Source organism: Sprattus sprattus, assembly GCF_963457725.1.
Source record: "Sprattus sprattus genome assembly, chromosome: 10".
Taxonomy (NCBI): Eukaryota; Metazoa; Chordata; class Actinopteri; order Clupeiformes; family Clupeidae; genus Sprattus; species Sprattus sprattus.
In genome coordinates, this window is record NC_137908.1 from 6,824,321 (window position 1) to 6,841,340 (window position 17,020).

The 17,020-nt window shown below is 42.1% G+C and overlaps 2 protein-coding genes across 2 annotated transcripts; both read left to right on the plus strand.

The window, feature by feature from the left end:
* Positions 1 to 2,300: 2,300 nt before the first annotated feature.
* Positions 2,301 to 4,318, plus strand: tshba (thyroid stimulating hormone subunit beta a; the record flags this gene model as incomplete). The annotated part of the gene is made up of 2 exons (XM_080845809.1): positions 2,301 to 2,465; positions 4,040 to 4,318. 2 exons carry the CDS (start codon positions 2,301 to 2,303, stop codon positions 4,316 to 4,318), a joined length of 444 nt encoding a protein of 147 aa, XP_080701935.1.
* Positions 4,319 to 12,604: 8,286 nt separating this feature from the next.
* slc25a55a (solute carrier family 25 member 55a) lies at positions 12,605 to 16,616 on the plus strand (the record flags this gene model as incomplete). Its single annotated transcript, XM_080846737.1, has 9 exons — positions 12,605 to 12,624; positions 12,833 to 12,958; positions 13,424 to 13,479; positions 14,729 to 14,819; positions 14,985 to 15,103; positions 15,280 to 15,469; positions 15,620 to 15,774; positions 16,060 to 16,135; positions 16,376 to 16,616. The coding sequence occupies 9 exons, from the start codon at positions 12,605 to 12,607 to the stop codon at positions 16,533 to 16,535; spliced, it is 993 nt and encodes a 330-aa protein (XP_080702863.1). The 3' UTR covers positions 16,536 to 16,616.
* Positions 16,617 to 17,020: the final 404 nt, after the last annotated feature.

A 17,020-nucleotide genomic window follows, 5' to 3' on the forward strand; every position in this document is an offset into this window, starting at 1 on the left:
GTTCTTTACAGCCCAGTTCATAAATTAAGGTTAAGCTTGAATTGCTCAAGAGAATTGAAGTGGACTGCCAGGTTCTGTTCGAGACAGCGGAAAAGACAACTCCTCTCAGCCAGATCATTGAAGCAGGCTCATATTTATGGGTTTCTACACCTGTTTCATCATCAAAGTTTTGATAAGATAGCAGTGTGACTACCATAGCCAAGGCTAACCGCTAGATAACAGTGAAGACGTTTTTGTGAACCACGCTGATTTGAATCTGTGTTGATACAGAATGTTTTTATGACTAACAGTTCCCAAAATCTCAGCAGTTGGTTTTTCTCAATAGGAAGTGCTTCACCTGCCAACTCTGCCATGACCTTGAAGGTCACGGATGGTTTTAGCCAGTGAGGAGGACGGATGCCAAATCTGAGGCTGATTTCTCAGAGAAGAGTCAATGAGAAACAGCCAATGGGACTGCAATCAGTAACTGGCTTTATGAAACGCACATGGAAATGAATACCTGTGGGAAAAAATTAATCATTAACCAATTGTGAAGATGTAGGTATTGTCCCTCCTGAGGGATCATAAAGTTTAGCTTCACTTTGAAAGTTGAAAGAGGCCGGTAGAGGACATTTCTATGCAAAATTTGATTTCGTTATCCATTCTTGTATGTTCTCTTTAAGGCATACATGAAAATCTAATTTCTAAAATCTAATTTTAAAGTGTTATAAATGTGATATAAAGTTGTATAGAACTTTGTAGTGGAGCCTTTCCAGTTATATGTCTGAGTCTGTTCAGTACATGCAGTCAAAGACATCACTGAGATGTGGCACACTCCATGATGAGATGCACACGTTAATGAAGCGATGTATCATGGACAGAACTTCATTCATATCCATTAGTTTTATGATGGAAAAGCGGCATGTGGTCAGAATGCCTTATTAGCTAATTCGTTTCTGGTTGTTAGTAATTACTGTTCAAGGTTGTAAATTCATTTTGGCATACGGCCTGGGGATCCTTTCATTCATAGGTTTTGTGATTCTCGCAATGGGAACAGTGCTGACCTACACAGCACAATTATACATACAGTATGATATCGCAAAATAATGCAGAAATTCCATGACTTCATGTTTTTTTGCAGAAATATTGCAGTAAGAGGGTAGCAATTAGCAACAGCAATTATGGGAAATCCTTTAATTCGCATGAATTTGTGAAAACACAAGATCACTAAATCCTGGATGGACTGATATGCTTATAATTCCACCAAACACTGATACGAAATAACAGCAATACAGTTAATTTATCACTGTATTCTTACATGTAAGGTACTATGAATCACTGAACAAAGACACTACAATTCAATTATGGCAAATGCAAGAAAATGATAAGATAACCTTCCCCCTGATCATTTAATGGCTCATTTCGCCACTCTCTTTGGCTAAGTTAAATAAATGCAGGGCAATAGATTAACCAATCAGGGTCTCAAGACTTTGTTTGTGTCCCAATTCTTAAATGAGTTGTTGATATTATATTTTATTTGATCATATATTTACTATATATTTTCATGATTCAATCGATATCGCATATTGCAGTAAATATTGTTTGGCAATTTGCGACTTCATAGCTAATTCATTTTTTTTAAATGTTTTGGTTGTTTTCACTTTCCACAATGCAGTTTATCTGCAGGTGCATCTTTGCTTCAGGTCAGGTAGTGATTTAAACATCACTTTGCTCAGTGTTGCTCGATGTCTGGGCCGCCACTCTCGGGTCTCTTAGCTCATTATGAGGTCATAGTGGTGGGTGTAGGTTACCTGGCGAGCGTGACACAAGTCTGTGTCCTGCGGAGTCTGTTCTAAGCACGGGGAGATAAGGGATGCCTGGGATAAAGTGGGATTAGTGTGGAGGTATAAAGCGCCGGAAGCATTCAACAGAGTCAGGGTAGTGTAGTCACCCAGGTGAGTGAGAGTCTTTAAGGCTACAGGCTGTTTTCCCTGACTGCACAGTGCTTTGGTTAACATTTTCACAGTTTTAATAATTATCATTTTATTAGAATATAACAGGACTTATAAGTCATGTGTACATGAGTAGAAAGACACACTTGTGTGCATGACAAACACTATCTTTTTCTGTGACTTTGAACATCATTGTAAGCGATATTCTTTCACCCATATATCCATTACAAAAAAGCCTGCCAACACACACACCACTCAGTGTGAACACACCTCTGAATGGGATGAAAACCTGAAGTGTGCGAATTCTGTTGTTCAGTGTTTTCTGTCCAATTTTCCATTATTAGTTCTGCGGTAAACTGTCGAGTGGTGATGGCTGCGTCTGCGTTTCCCACTGCTGTGCTGCTGGCTGTGCTCCTCCGCCTGGCCGCGCCCATGTGTGTTCCCACCGAGCACACGCTGTACGTGGAGAAGCCCGAGTGTGACTTCTGCGTGGCCATCAACACCACCATCTGCATGGGCTTCTGCTTCTCCAGGGTAAGAGCCAGCATCAGGACCCGTGGATGCAATACTGTTGATGGTGGCATCGTCTGTGGATGGTGGCATCGTCTGTGGAGGGTGGCATTGTCTGTGGAGGGTGGCATTGTCTGTGGATGTTGACATCGTCTCCGGATGTTGACATTGTCTGTGGATGTCGACATCGTCTGTTGATGTTGACATCGTCTGTGGATGTTGACATCATCCGTTGATGGTGACATCGTCTGTGGATGTTGACATCGTCTAAGGATAGTGGTTCAGTATGTCTGTGAATAGTACAGAGGAAGACCACAGACCCACAAAACACTTTAACTTAATACTTTTGTGGAATTGTGGTCTTCCTTTCAATGTAATACATTTAAAACCTCTTGACCGGCACCTGCAATTTTTGCAGTGGCTATGCGCACTTTCTTTTTACATGTTTGTGAATGATGTCGTGTCATATATTACCCTTACCCTGACCAGAGCAACTACATCCAGTACAACTGAAGGAAGACAGTAAGACAGACAGAAAGACAGAGGGGACTGTAAGCGCTGGCTTGCTGGCATCCACTGTGTTAGTTGATTGTGAAAGAGAGCCGCTGCTTGGCAACAGAGAGGTGCCTGATTGAGAATGCTGCCTCTCTTGGCATCGTGTCAAAGTGGCTTTGAGTGAGACACCAGGGGCCTAACCACTTCTGACCAGCTTCTTGGTCTTAGCGTGGCAACCTCTGTTATCCATGTGTGAGTGCCTGTGTATGTGAATTCAACAGATGAATGTGTGGAGTTCAGGGTAGAGCACAGCTAGTGCCTGGTGGAAAAGTACAGTTTACGTAACCATCCCCGCAGTCCAGCTCACAGGATGCTGTGTTGGAAGAGTTTGTCCAGAGTTCTTTGGAAAAAAAGTACCATTTCAATCTGTACATCACCTAAAACATTGTTGGAGTGTGTGCATGTGCGTGTGCGTGTGCGTGTGCGTGTGCGTGTGCGTGTGCGTGTGCGTGTGCGTGTGCGTGTGGGTGTGGGTGTTCGTGTGCGTGTGTATGTGTATATGAGGCAAAGTGCATCCACATAAAGCATCTTTTTAATGTTTTAGTGCTAGCAGAACTTATGAAGTGTCGATATCTCTTCTGTCATCTCATGGAATTTTATGTCTTTGTGTGTGCGGTGTGTGTGTGTGTGTCAATGTGTGTGTGTCAATGTGTGTGTCTGGATATGTGAGTGTGTGTGTGTGTGTGTGTGTGTGTGTGTGTGTGTGTGTGTGTGTGTGTGTGTGTGTGTGTGTGTGTGTGTGTGTGTGAATGTGTGTGTATGTGTGTGTGTGTGTGTGTGTATGTGTATGTGTGTGTATCTGTGTGTGTATCTGTGTGTGTGTGTGTGTGTGTGTGTGGAGGTGTGAATGTGTGTGTATGTGTGTGTGTGTGTGTGTGTGTGTATCTGTGTGTGTGTGTGTGTGTGTGTGTGTGGAGGTGTGAATGTGTGTGTATGTGTGTGTGTGTGTGTGTGTGTGTGGAGGTGTGAATGTGTGTGTATGTGTGTGTGTGTGTGTGTGTGTGTGTGTGTGTGTATCTGTGTGTTTGTACGCTGCCTAACAGGACAGCAACTTGAAAGAGCTGGCTGGGCCTCGCTTCCTGCTCCAGAGGGGCTGCACCTACCAGGAAGTGGAGTACCGCACGGTGGCGCTGCCCGGCTGTGCCCTCCACGCCGACTCCCTCTTCACCTACCCCGTGGCCCGGAGCTGCCACTGCGGCACCTGCAGCACCCAGAGCGACGAGTGTGCCCACAAGACTAGAGGCATGGGTGGCCAGTGTTTCAAACCCCTCTGGCACCTTGACCCTTACCCTGACCAGAGCGACTACATCCAGTACAACTGAAGGAAGACAGACAGACAGACAGACAGACTGAGAGGGAGAGGGAGAGGAAGAGGGAGAGAGAGAGAGAGATGGAGAGAGAGAGAGAGAGAGAGAGAGAGAGAGGGAGAGAGAGAGAGAGAGAGAGAGAGAGAGAGAGAGAGAAAGGGAGAGTGAGAGAGAAAGAGAGAGAAAGGGAGAGTGAGAGAGAGAGAGAGAGAGAGAGAGAGAGAGAGAGAGAGAGAGAGAGAGAGAGAGAGAGAGAGAGAGAGAGAGAGAGGATCGTTTTGTTTTGTTTTGTGTTTGTTTCATTCCACGTTGAGCTTTAGGTTGATAGCGGGGCATTTGCTGAACGGTGCGTTCTGGCCTGCGTGGGCTGCTGCCCCAGTGGATTTGTTTCTAAATGAGGACCCTATGAGCCTGGGCATGTACAGAATGCCTCGTCTGGGTCAGTTGTTGTTGTTGTATGTGTGTGGGCGCACCATGGTCATTGTGCTGCTGCTGCTGCTGCCGTCGCTGCCGACCCCCTTCCCTACCGCCACTCACGTGTTGCTTTGTTTATAGTTCTATTATTGGGAGGGATTGACCCGTAGTAGCCCTGTCAAACGTCACATGTTTGTGTTTCTGAGTCGACCTGATGCGGTTTATCCGTTCCGCAGAATACTGTAAGTGTGATGCCATTAAAGCTGGATGCTGCAAATAGCCCTGTCTAATCTGCATTAATCACATCCTGTGACCCCACGTCACTCGAGGGAGTCTTCACACACATATCACACTACAGCTGCCTCACACTGTTACATTCCATTGAGCTAGTAGTGGAAATGTTTCAAGTTTTGACCTTCAGAATGTAGGAGGCGTTGTTTTTGAGCCACTGAGTTCTGTACTTGTTTCACTGTCAGATGTTATATTTGGCATAAGAAGGAGGAAAGTATGACTAGAATAGATGGTGCTGGTGTCATAGGTGTATCACAGGTCTAGAACAGATGACACTGGTTTTGTATTAAAGTAAAAACTATTTATCAACATAACTTAAATTAAAGCAGCACAACGGATCAATAGCTATTCGCTAACGGTATGCTAGCAGCTAAAACTAACGAAATCTCCTGAAATGTGCTGACTTTGACATTATGACAAACTAGTTACTCAACGACTGTCCTTACACAGTCAAACATCAAGCAAGTGCAAAAAAGACAAAGCAAGAGGGCAAATAACTACAAATAAGCTAATTACTAGTTCGGCAGAAAGTAAACAAGCCGGGCTGCCACAGGCAAAACTACAGAACGATGTTATATGCCTATGGACCCTGGTATGGCAATAGCACGGAGGCGATTCTCCATATTAAAAGTCATTGTAGCGCCCCAATTTTTTTCAAGCTGTTATTTTAAGGTAAAACTGCTTATCCTAACCCTAATCCTGAAGTATAATTGTTGCATACTGTTACTTTAAGTCATGAAAGAGCAAGTATTCACAGATGATAACATAAAGTCACTGACAAACATGAAGCCACGACCAAATCACAATTAAAATAGCTCATCCCAGTCTGGCCGAAGTTTACAACAATAAAACGCACTGCCATAAAATTAAGAAGATTGTGTGTTCTAAAGATAGTATCATGAGTGCTGTAAACCGTAAACCAAGTATACACGTCAAAGAAAAACGTTAAAATCGTTTTATTTACACCCATAAACTGCTGCTTTAATATGAAAGCTTGGATCTCAATTTATTTGGGCCTATCAAAAAAATCCAAACTAGACAGTACGTCTAGTCATATGACCACTGCACAAAGTCAGATAATGAAATTGGATTATGAAATCAAGGGCCCCTGGGCTCAAAAGCCTCCTGGGCCACGTTGTATAGCCGTTTTGTGGTTGCTGCTATTAGCCTTCTAACTCAATACTGGAACAATTTAGTTGGTTAATTGTCCTTGGTGGTGACACTCCACAAATGAATCATAATTAGCTAGGGAAATTTGGGTCCAAATGATTAAATTGCCATAAAAATGTTACTATTTGAGTGTAGCGTTGTGAGATGTTGAAATGATAATGTCAACACTGGGGGTATAGAAGAGAAGAATTACATTTTAGGCCATCGGCATTGGACCTGATGTTAGGAAAGCAGGTCTGCACATAAGAGTTCAGTGGCACATTGTTGTACGTATATTTTTATGTAAATGAGGGAAATCATTCCTGTGCTTAATCTTTAGCAACCGCTGATTTTGTGAAGCTCTTATCATGAAAAGTTTGTAATTTCCGGTGAAGCGGTTGTCGAGCTATTGCCAAAATGTGCTTTGAGCCTGCCGTACTTCAGTGGGCGCTAGTTGGAAGGGGCAAACCTCTTATTCTGTAAAAGCCATGCGGGGCTACAATCGTGCCAAGTTTCATGTATACCATCAAAGTCTTCCATTCAAGTCTAGAGGGGAAAAAAAGACTGTATGAACTTTGACAAACAAAAAAACTTTGACAAACACTATATGACCATCCTGTGGTTAAACAAAACATCTTTTCATAATAAGGAACATATATAGACTGAATTGGAGTTAGGCCCAGGCTATGGTTGGTTTGGTTACAAGTGCTATATCCTGAAAGTTTGCTTTACTAATAACCACTCACGGTTTATTGTCTGTCAGTGATAAACGATGGGCATTTCCTAGGGTCCTGAGTATCTCATGTGTCCTTCTTGGCTCCATGTCTCTTTGGAGCAACCCCATGGACACGTGCCCTCAACATCAGACAATGTATGACAGCTGGAGTGTATTTATAAGTCACCAGCGCGGATACTAGCGTGTGCAAATACTCTTACTGGCTGGCATGTGAGGGGCGTGAGTCACTCAGCCGGATCAGTTGCTTAACTGCTCTCATAAGGACATGACTCCCTATTGATTTCTCCTGTCTGTCACACTTTGTTTGGGTTGGTGTCAGGGTCATGTGCCTTTATGACCACCAGTCATGAGGCCAGGAAGAACAAATATGGCAACATGTTCATGTACACTTCCCTTTCCCCTCAACTAGTAGGGAATATTGATGTACTGTATATATGAAGGCTATTTAATGCTTTTTATCCCATAAAAACAAAAACAAAGATGACTTGTACAATATTGGATGGGATTCAATTTATTGTCATTGCACAGAGTACAGGTACAGAAGCAACGAAATGTAAAGATATAAATATAAGTACAACATAAGCAAGTTGTTTGGTGTGAGCCTGACCAGGACCACCTCAGTGGAGCAAGGTGATGGGAGAGTGATGATGTGGGGTGTTGAGGAGATGCCATTTATAAATGACACTGAATGCCTGTGGATACACAAAAATACTGGCTGAGCAGATGTCTCCCAGTCTCGAGAAGCTTGGCAGAAGAGGAATATTCTAGCACGATAGCAATCCAAAGCACACTGCTATAACCTGGCTAAGTACTGTATGTTGCCTGACTTTGATCAAAGAGATAAAGGGAAAGGTAGAGCATCACAACCCCTACAGCAAAGACCAGTTAAAAATGGTTCCACAGAATGGCAGGATGTGCCATTAAGGGTTACCTTAAAATAAAATATTTGAAGGGACTCTTTATTTGGACAGTCTGCATACATACATTTACAGATGGTTTTTGAAATTCAAGTTCAGTCTTTCTTTTTCACTTTACCCAAACCCAACACTTAACCTTAACCATGAATTGTAGTTAACCGAGTTTCAACAGATAATTTGTTTATTCGTTAATTCTGTAGATAGTCTATAGGGGACCATCCAAACAAAGTGTGACCAATTTCAATGCCAGTAATTAAAGGTGTACTGCCTTTATTGCATTGAGTTCCTACTGTGGGGCCTGTATTTTCAATATAATACATCTTCTTAACTGTTATTTTTTTATTTACATAAAAAAATATATATCCTACTGTTCAACTCGTAAATAAAGGGAAAACTGTAAGGTGATAGAATTTTGAATCATTTCACATTTAAGTGATATTTTCCATAGACCAACTGTTCCCCATTATTAGCATAGGGTGTTTGTTATCATCTGATGCTTTAACCCATTGCAGTGAGTTTCTGCCATTCCATGCTAATCCATAAACCACAGTCTGTGATCCTGTTCAGTCTGGGCACAATCAGACTAATCATGTAAGAATGGTATGAATTGTCCTGAGAAACAAAAGCGGATGAAGTTTTGTTTGGGAAGCCAAAGCCCTGATATCATAATGGATAAAACCATCAACTGCCAGGAATATGCTAGGAATTTGCCTCATCAGCATTCCAACGTTGCTCTGACGTATAAAGACTTTTATCTTCTGGACCATTTTGTTTGACATGTTTCAACTGGACATGTTTCCCTCTTTCGCTCTATCTCTCTCCCCCTCACCCTCACTGACGTGCGGTGAGGTTAGTGGCTGGTGTGGCACTGACTTTCAGAGTCAGATTTACAAATATATAAACCCAAGAGAGCATCTTAAATCACCTTTCAATTGGCAGTTTGCACATTGACTACTGGTTGTTTTTCATATCAGCATTCTTTACACACACATAGGTAAGGTAGATACAGTTGGCTGCTGCTAGCTTGTGATGAACTCGTGTTTATATCTGTGAATATGCACTCATGAATATGAACTTGTTAATATGAACCCTTTCATACGAAGTTGCACAGTCACCCTGAGGGTTTCTACCTTTTCCCATTATAATTTTATGAGTTAAATCGAGGAGACTTAACATCAGCTGGATAACTACGTAGCTATCATTTCATGCAAATTGAACTCTTCCATTTACACCATTTTTATTAAAGGTTTCCTTAGAAAGTACCTAGATAACCACAGCAACCAGGAAACCCAACTTTATCTGCAATGTTAAAATTCTCAAAATCAGAACTTTGAAGTTTCATGTGTTGCGTAGCAACCCATTAACTAAAGTCATTACTGACTTCAAGTTATAATGACTCTGCGTTACGTTAAATTACCGGAGTAAGATATGAATTGGAAGCACAAAACCAGTTGCCAATGACATAATATTTTTTCGCAACAGTGAATATAGGACGCTTTTATCTAAAACCGACACACCAGAAGTAAACGAGTAGCTAACTTCACAGCTTCGGGGTCGGAAATGAGAATTCTTACACCAGTTCCCCAGGAGAAAGACTCTCTCAATGAGATACAACACTGCCACACCGTCAAGTGCGCCTGTTGAAAGGCTTTCTAGTCAGGCCAATCTCGTAGGTTACTCACCCCAAGGAGGAACAGGCTGTCTTCTAAACAATTTGAGACACTTACACTGATGAGATACAATCATTATTTTGAAGATTAGGTTGCAACTGCACCACAATATGTTTGTGGTGATATTGTCAAACCGATTTAGCCTCTTTTGTAACTCTTATTTGAAAATGAAATGCAAATCTAGATAATTGACTCAGTTTGATATGTCACTATTCCTATAGTTTACTGGTGCATTACAAAATTGCTTGCCATATTCACATTTCTATTAACTTGGCTTGGGTGCAATGGTTGCGACATTATGGTTAGAGTAGATTGCTATGAACAGTCGACTGCTTAACCCTTCCTTTTTTTTGTCATCGGGTCAATATGTACCAAGAGTGCTGGTATAGGATCAGATGTTCTTGTGTTTATTATGATCCATGATGCAACACTGATCCTAGATCAGCACTTCTATGATTCACGTAAGAGATGATCTTTTTTTTATATAAATGAAAGTAATCAGTAATCCGATTACTTTTAAGAGAGAGTAATCAGTAAAGTAATCTGATTCAATCAATCAATCAATTTGTTGATTTGAACAAGAGGGACAGTGTTCATTCATGAACATTAAAATTAAATGCACCCAATTATAGCCAAAAGGCTAGCTTCCATTGGTAGTCCCCCTGCTAGAGTGAAAAAGGCTATACAACCTACAAAGCCATTTACGTATATATCAAACATAACATTGACAATAAAGAAATCAAAAATAAAATAAAATAAAATAGGATAAGATAAGATAAGATAAAATTAAATACAATCCCAATATACAAGTTCTACTGCTTACACACTAATGATCACATTTTTAATTACAATTTAGAGAATGTAATCAGTAACTTTACCTGGTTACTTTTATTAAGTTACTTGCCCAAAAATGCTAATACTACATATGTTTCTTTTATGACATGATTCTATAATCATGTAGGCTTATATCTGATACTTACAGTAATATCAGCCACAGTGAATGTAAGGACTGAACCGAGAGCAAATATTTGCATACCGAAATGGAGTAAAGCTTGATAGTGTATAAGGAGGAGAAAACAGGATGTGTAGGCTTTGTGCATATCATTCATTCATACACATAACATACATTTTATATTTTTGGGGATAAATTGCTAAGTTTGTTGTTCATTGTGTGGAAATTTACAAGGGTTATAAAGAGTTCCTGGATGAAAGTAAAATTTGGAAAGTGGCCAAAACCAAGCGTGGTTCAGTGTAATTAACAGTTAATGAGTCTTAATCATACACAGAAATAAAGATTAGTAAGTAGGCTATGTGGTGCCTTCCTGTGTCTACCCTAGATTAGATACAGAGAGTAGGCCTTGTGCCCATTAGTCTTAACTATTTTGAGACTCACAGGTTTTCATTAGCCATCAGTGAGTAAGTCACCTCATTTTAGTTTATAATTGCCTATAAATAGCGTGTTGCTTTTAATGAATAATGGCAAGTCAATCCGAACTGTGGCTAACCTGAGCATGAATAGTAGACTTAAGACCTCCTACATAAAACCTCTAGATCCGTTTTGTACATGTGTTATACCAATACCTATTTGTAACGAATTAACTGTTGTACGCTTGTGACCTGTTGTTAATCTGTATCTAAAACGAGTATTTTCGGATTAGGATTTTTTTCTGCGTCTGTTCTAGACTTTTCTACTCTTCCTATACATTGACAGCAGGGCCATCTTGGTGAAATCGGAGACTACAACAACGCCCACGATCAACTCGGACGGTGGACCAATAAGAATGGGACATGTTCATTTAAGGAAGGTGATTGGTCAAAGCAAACTCGTGATGATTTAGGCTACCCTCCTCATATGAAAAACGCGAATCATTTCACATCAGTCCATTCAGACTTCTGACGAAGACAGAAACGAAACGCCTTCGTGAATTGACAGATAATAAAACTACTTTCAAAGGCTATATTTATTAGGTAAGTGTTACAAAAGTCCTATAAATAAATAACCAAATGATATATTTGTTATATATCTGTTTCTTAAAATGCAATCTGGTTTTATGTTATTTAGCTATATATTAGCTATAGATGCTAGATTTGTTTCCACTTTTCTTTCGTTTGGCTAATGGATGGTTCGCTAGTGTTATCAAAGTCTTTACAAGCCCTTATAACGACTCTGGTGTTATCCATTTCTCCAAAAACATGAGTTAAACTCAATCAATGAATTTAGCAACTTGGCTAGTTACAAGCTTCACTGGGTTACCGACAAAGGCCGGGCATTTCCGCATTACAATTGTATGGTAGTCTATGGAATGTTTCACATACGTTATCAATTAGCCGCAACATTGTTTTTTCTAACCCTTTACTAGATAAACGGCATATCATTCCGTAAAGATTTCGCTGTGGGTACTCAATTGTAGGCTGTGGGGGAGGGGCAGTCTCATATCTTCTCTTAAGGCAGAGGTTTCTATGGCTTGGCACCCAGAATTGAAACATTTGTGTTACAAAGACATCCGACCTAAAGCTGTGAAAGTTACTGCCCTTGACAATGAATGTTTTTATGGACATCTAAAGTGAGTTCATTTAATTTGCACATGCTAGAATGTAACATTACTGCTTGCAGAGATCATGTAATTATCTTTATTGTCAAGGAGCATACCATTACTTTATAGGCATGTCATGTCTTGACTTGATCATGTGTGATCCGAAATACTATGTGTGTAGTGCCAAGTGCATCACTAGCTCATGGCCAGCCCTTAGTGGATCCAATTACAGGCTCTCTAGTGTTGGCTTGTGTGTGTGTGTGTGTGTGTGTGAGTGTGCCTACGCCCACGCCCCTGTCACTATCTTCCGGAAGTTCTTTTGGCCCATTTGTGTTCTTAGTGGATGGGGGAGGGGAAAGGTTAAAAGGGGTTACAAGTGTGTGGGGAGAGATTTGTGTGTGTGTGTGTGTGTATACTGTGTTTATGTGTCCTTGTGTTTTGGGAAGTCTTCAGTGTATATATATAAACTTGCCGCCTTTTTTCTCTTCCACTCTTCTTCATTTGCAGATTGCCTGTCGTCAACTTCCTACCGCAGCACTAAGACTTCTTGTCACCGCCTCTTTGCATTCTTTGCCTTTTCGAAAGTCATCATGTCTCAGCAGCCCATCAGGTACTTAATGCTTGCACTTATCTTTTTTAGTCATACCGCTGAATGTTCAACAAACAACTGAAACCCTGAGTCACAGAGGCCTTTGAAATCAACACCTAAATGTTAGACAGTTATTCAACACCTAAATGTAAGACAGAAATATCTACATTTTAATCTTTTCTGTGAATCTCTAATGTCTGGGTTTCCCCCCCTCCCCACTTCCTTGTAGCCTCCCTGCTAAGCTGATCAATGGTGGCATTGCTGGCATCGTAGGGGTCACTTGTGTGTTCCCCATCGACCTGGCAAAGACCAGGCTACAGAACCAACGACAGGGACAGCAAGTCTACAGGAACATGTGAGTTATATTTCTCTTTGTCCCGACATGAAGGGTTTTGGCCAGCTCTAGCCGTTGTCTTTTTAGCAGGACAATGGTGGGGGTTGAGCTCTGTCGGGGGGGGATACAGATACTGGGCGCACGTTAACTGAGGAGGTGCTTTGATCCCTGGTGCCCTTGCCTTTTGCATTCAATTTTTTTAGCAGGCTAATCCCATCGGAATGTGGGTAGTTCCCCTCCCCCGTCTCGCTCTGTCTCATCGCCAGCTGCATGCCAGTGTGTGTATCTTTGGCAAGAGTGACTATGTGTCAGAGAGAATTACTTTCATTGCACTGATGGCACTTATGTTTGTATACACAAGCTTCAGAGTTCCTGGAGATAATACCATTTATCCTAATGTATTTATATATGTGTATACGTATGTATATTAGTATATAATATTTGCCTAAAAATAGTTTTGCATTTGTGTTTTTTCCTGCTCTTTAGGATGGACTGCCTTATTAAAACGGTACGATCTGAGGGATTCTTTGGAATGTACAGAGGTAAGATTTACACTTGTTTAGTGATTACTTTGTGTGTAAGGATGTTTTAGAATTTTGTGAAACAGTGAATGATGTGGCAAGTGACAAAAAAATGGGACTTTGTAGTTTATTTTTTCCATTAAATGTCTCATGCCTTGAGCCGTCCTCAGAACTGCTTTAGAGACAGGAGTGGTTACCCTAAGTAGAGAAGTATATTCAACCTGGTTATATGGACGTGCCTTTTCTCCTTTGTTAGTTAGTTTGTTTATTAGCACAGAGGTATGTTTCACCTACACACTATGCATGCTCCAGCTTCTACCAAGTAGTTGCACAAATACTTCTTGTCTCCGTCCTTTAGACGAGAGACCTGAATGTGTGCATTGATTTTCTCGTTGAAAAGGTCTTAATAATATTATCATGACTTGTGAGTAAGATAATGCTAGTTTTTTTCATGGTCTTTCCATCAATGCTCTTAAGTGCATTTATGTGATCCTTCATACCTGCTTAGAGACGTTGATGTGTGCTAGGATGAGGTGGGGAGGTGGGAGCCAGTTGTATGGGCTCCCGTTCTGTGAGGAATGCTGTTTGTTTGCATCTGTGTTTTTCATATTACAGACGTGGGTCCCCCTGGGAATATTGAAGGCTAGCCGATATGGCGCAGCCGGCCTGGAGGCAAATCATATAATGGTTCTTACATCGCTCTATTTCAATTAGGCACCAATGTCATTTTTATTTTATTTATTTGTTGATTTATTACTTCTTTTTTTTTTTTTTTAATGTTCTACTTGTTCCGTTCAGTCTCTTCGTTCCTAGTCAGCCGACTCTTGGCTTCTCTTATCTCTTTGTCATGTCACACAGTCACTGTTTGTGTCCCCTCCTGTCTGACTAAACATCTTTTGCTACTGAGTTCTGGCTAGTTGTCCTGTTCTAATTTCGTTGAACATTAACTTCTTGTGAGTTCTCACTGCTCCCTTGCCTTTGTTCTTTTTGTTAAATGTTGACTGTAATGCTAGTTCGTTTACGCCTCGATCTGAAGGCTATGGGATCTTGAGATAAACCTGATCAAGATCTGATCACTCCTCTCTGTCTGATCATTCATGTCTCAATTGTTCTTGCATCCCCATTGTTTCCAACTCAGTTCATTCTCTCTCTTTATATTTTTTGTTGTTGTTTTATAATTATTGTGTGATTTTGAATGTGTATGTTATGTAAGATCCCCCACTCTATACTTTTTCTGCTTTGGCTTATCCTCCATGCTTTTGTGTTTTAGGTGCTGCAGTGAACCTAGCTCTAGTCACCCCTGAGAAGGCTATCAAACTAGCCGCCAACGACTTCTTCCGCCACCACCTCGCCAAAGACGGGTAAGTACTTCCTATTGGCACGGCTCCCGCTGCTGGGAAGAATCTCCCAGTAACTCTTCTGGGAAACTCCCAGTATCTCTTCTGGGTAACTCCCAGTAACTCTTCTGGGAAGCTCCCCCTCTGTCTTTGGATCTTTCGTAACCACTTCCCCCACTGGCTTTGCAGGAAAGGCTTGACGGTGTTTAAGGAGATGTTGGCTGGATGTGGTGCTGGCATGTGCCAAGTTGTGATCACTACTCCTATGGAAATGCTGAAGATTCAGCTTCAAGATGCTGGTAGACTAGGTAAGTGAAAAAAAAATGTTAAGAGTATATTGATAATATTGAATTGAAATTAATACTAAATAGTTGTAATTTTATGATGAAACACTTATTCAAATATGACGGTAGGTGGGTGTGAAGTCCTGTAATGTAACTCTCTCTCTCTCTCTCTCTCTTCTCTCCTTCTCTATCGCTCTTAGCTGCCCAGCAGAGGAAGCCAGGCATCATGTCTCCCACTAAGCTGGCCTCCACCAACCCGGTGTTGAGCCGCTCCTACACGGCCAGCCCGGCTCCCGGTCGCTCCGTGTCTGCCACGCAGATCGCCCGTGAGCTCCTGCAGACGAAGGGAATCCAGGGGCTCTACAAGGGCCTGGGGGCCACGCTCATGAGGTACGAAACGGCCCCCTGCCCATCTTGGTTGTCTTTTTGAAACCCCATTTGATTACAGTGCAATAAAATACAGTAAACCATATAAAAATGGTGTCATTGTATTTGCTGTCTGATGCACTAACGGTCTCTCTCTACCCTTGTGTCTTGTAGAGATGTGCCCTTCTCCATGGTGTACTTCCCGCTGTTTGCACACCTGAATCACATGGGCCAGTCCTCACCTGGTGGCCCCACGCCGGTCTACTGGTCCTTTGTGGCCGGCTGTCTGGCAGGCTCCACTGCTGCAGTGGCCGTCAACCCCTGTGATGGTATGCTCTGCCTCTGGTCCCAGTTTAATGCTTTAGACAGCCAAAACGAAATGGATGATTTTTTTTTTTGGTCAACAGTTAAATATATACAGTGTAGTTTCGTACAGTTTAGTTGAAATATCCTTGCTTTTTGCATGAACATTGCTTTGGTAACTTATTTTGGTTCAGCTTCAGACTAGAGTTTCGTGTTTACGTTCTCAAAGAATGATTTCCATAGTTGGTGTTGGACGAAACCCCCAGTTCAGAAACCACAAGCTTTTAACCTTGTATGTCTGTCCTTTGCAGTGGTTAAGACCCGGCTTCAGTCCCTGAGCATAGGGGCCAACGAGGAAAACTACAAGGGCGTTGCGGACTGTGTAAGGTGAGGAGACACTCCACCTCTTCCAGTGAAGTTCGTGTTTCATGTGAAGTTAAGCTTTGCATAACCCACTCTTCTAGTTCCTGTTAATCTGTAGCCTGTGTGTGTGTGTGCGCGTGTGTGCGCGCGTGTGTGTGTGTGTGCGTGTGTGCGTGTGTGTGTGTGTGTGTGTGTGTGTGTGTGTGTGTGTGTGTGTGAGCGCGCGCAGTATTAACCTTATCTCCCCTGTGCTTGCTTCTGCAGGAAGATTATGCAGCGGGAGGGCCCCTCTGCCTTCCTCAAGGGTGCCGGTTGCCGAGCGCTAGTCATCGCCCCGCTCTTCGGCATTGCCCAGGTCATGTACTTCGCCGGCGTCGGAGAGTTCATAATGGACCAGAGCCCGTTCAGCCTCCTCTCTGCCTAAGGTGGAACCACAAGACACTGCAGAATTCCTGAAGTATTTTAACATGGAACAGAAAGAAAAAGAGACACTAGTGGCAGCTACACAACCACAAATTTCAAACGAAACGGGAGAGGATAAAAAGAGCGCTCAATTATCTGATCGTTGCTTTTTGAGCGTCGCACACCTCTGCTGTCGTTGACTTCCTGTGTGCGTGTGTGTGCGTGTGTGCGTGTGTGCGTGTGTGCGTGTGTGCGTGTGTGCGTGTGTGTGTGTGTGTGTGTGTGTGAGTGAGAGACTTGTCTGCACTTCCCCTTGTGGCTTCCTGGCTGGTTTGTGGGCCTCTAGCCAACGTTTGCACTTGGTGTGAAAGCCTTGCGGAGGAGCTGAGGAAGGCTTACTACTACGAGGGTTTATTCTCAGTGGGCCACTCTTTCAACAGAAAGTTCTCCTCTTGGAGTTTCCCTCAGTGAGGGAGGGAAAAATGGTGTCCTTTTCAGCACGCAATT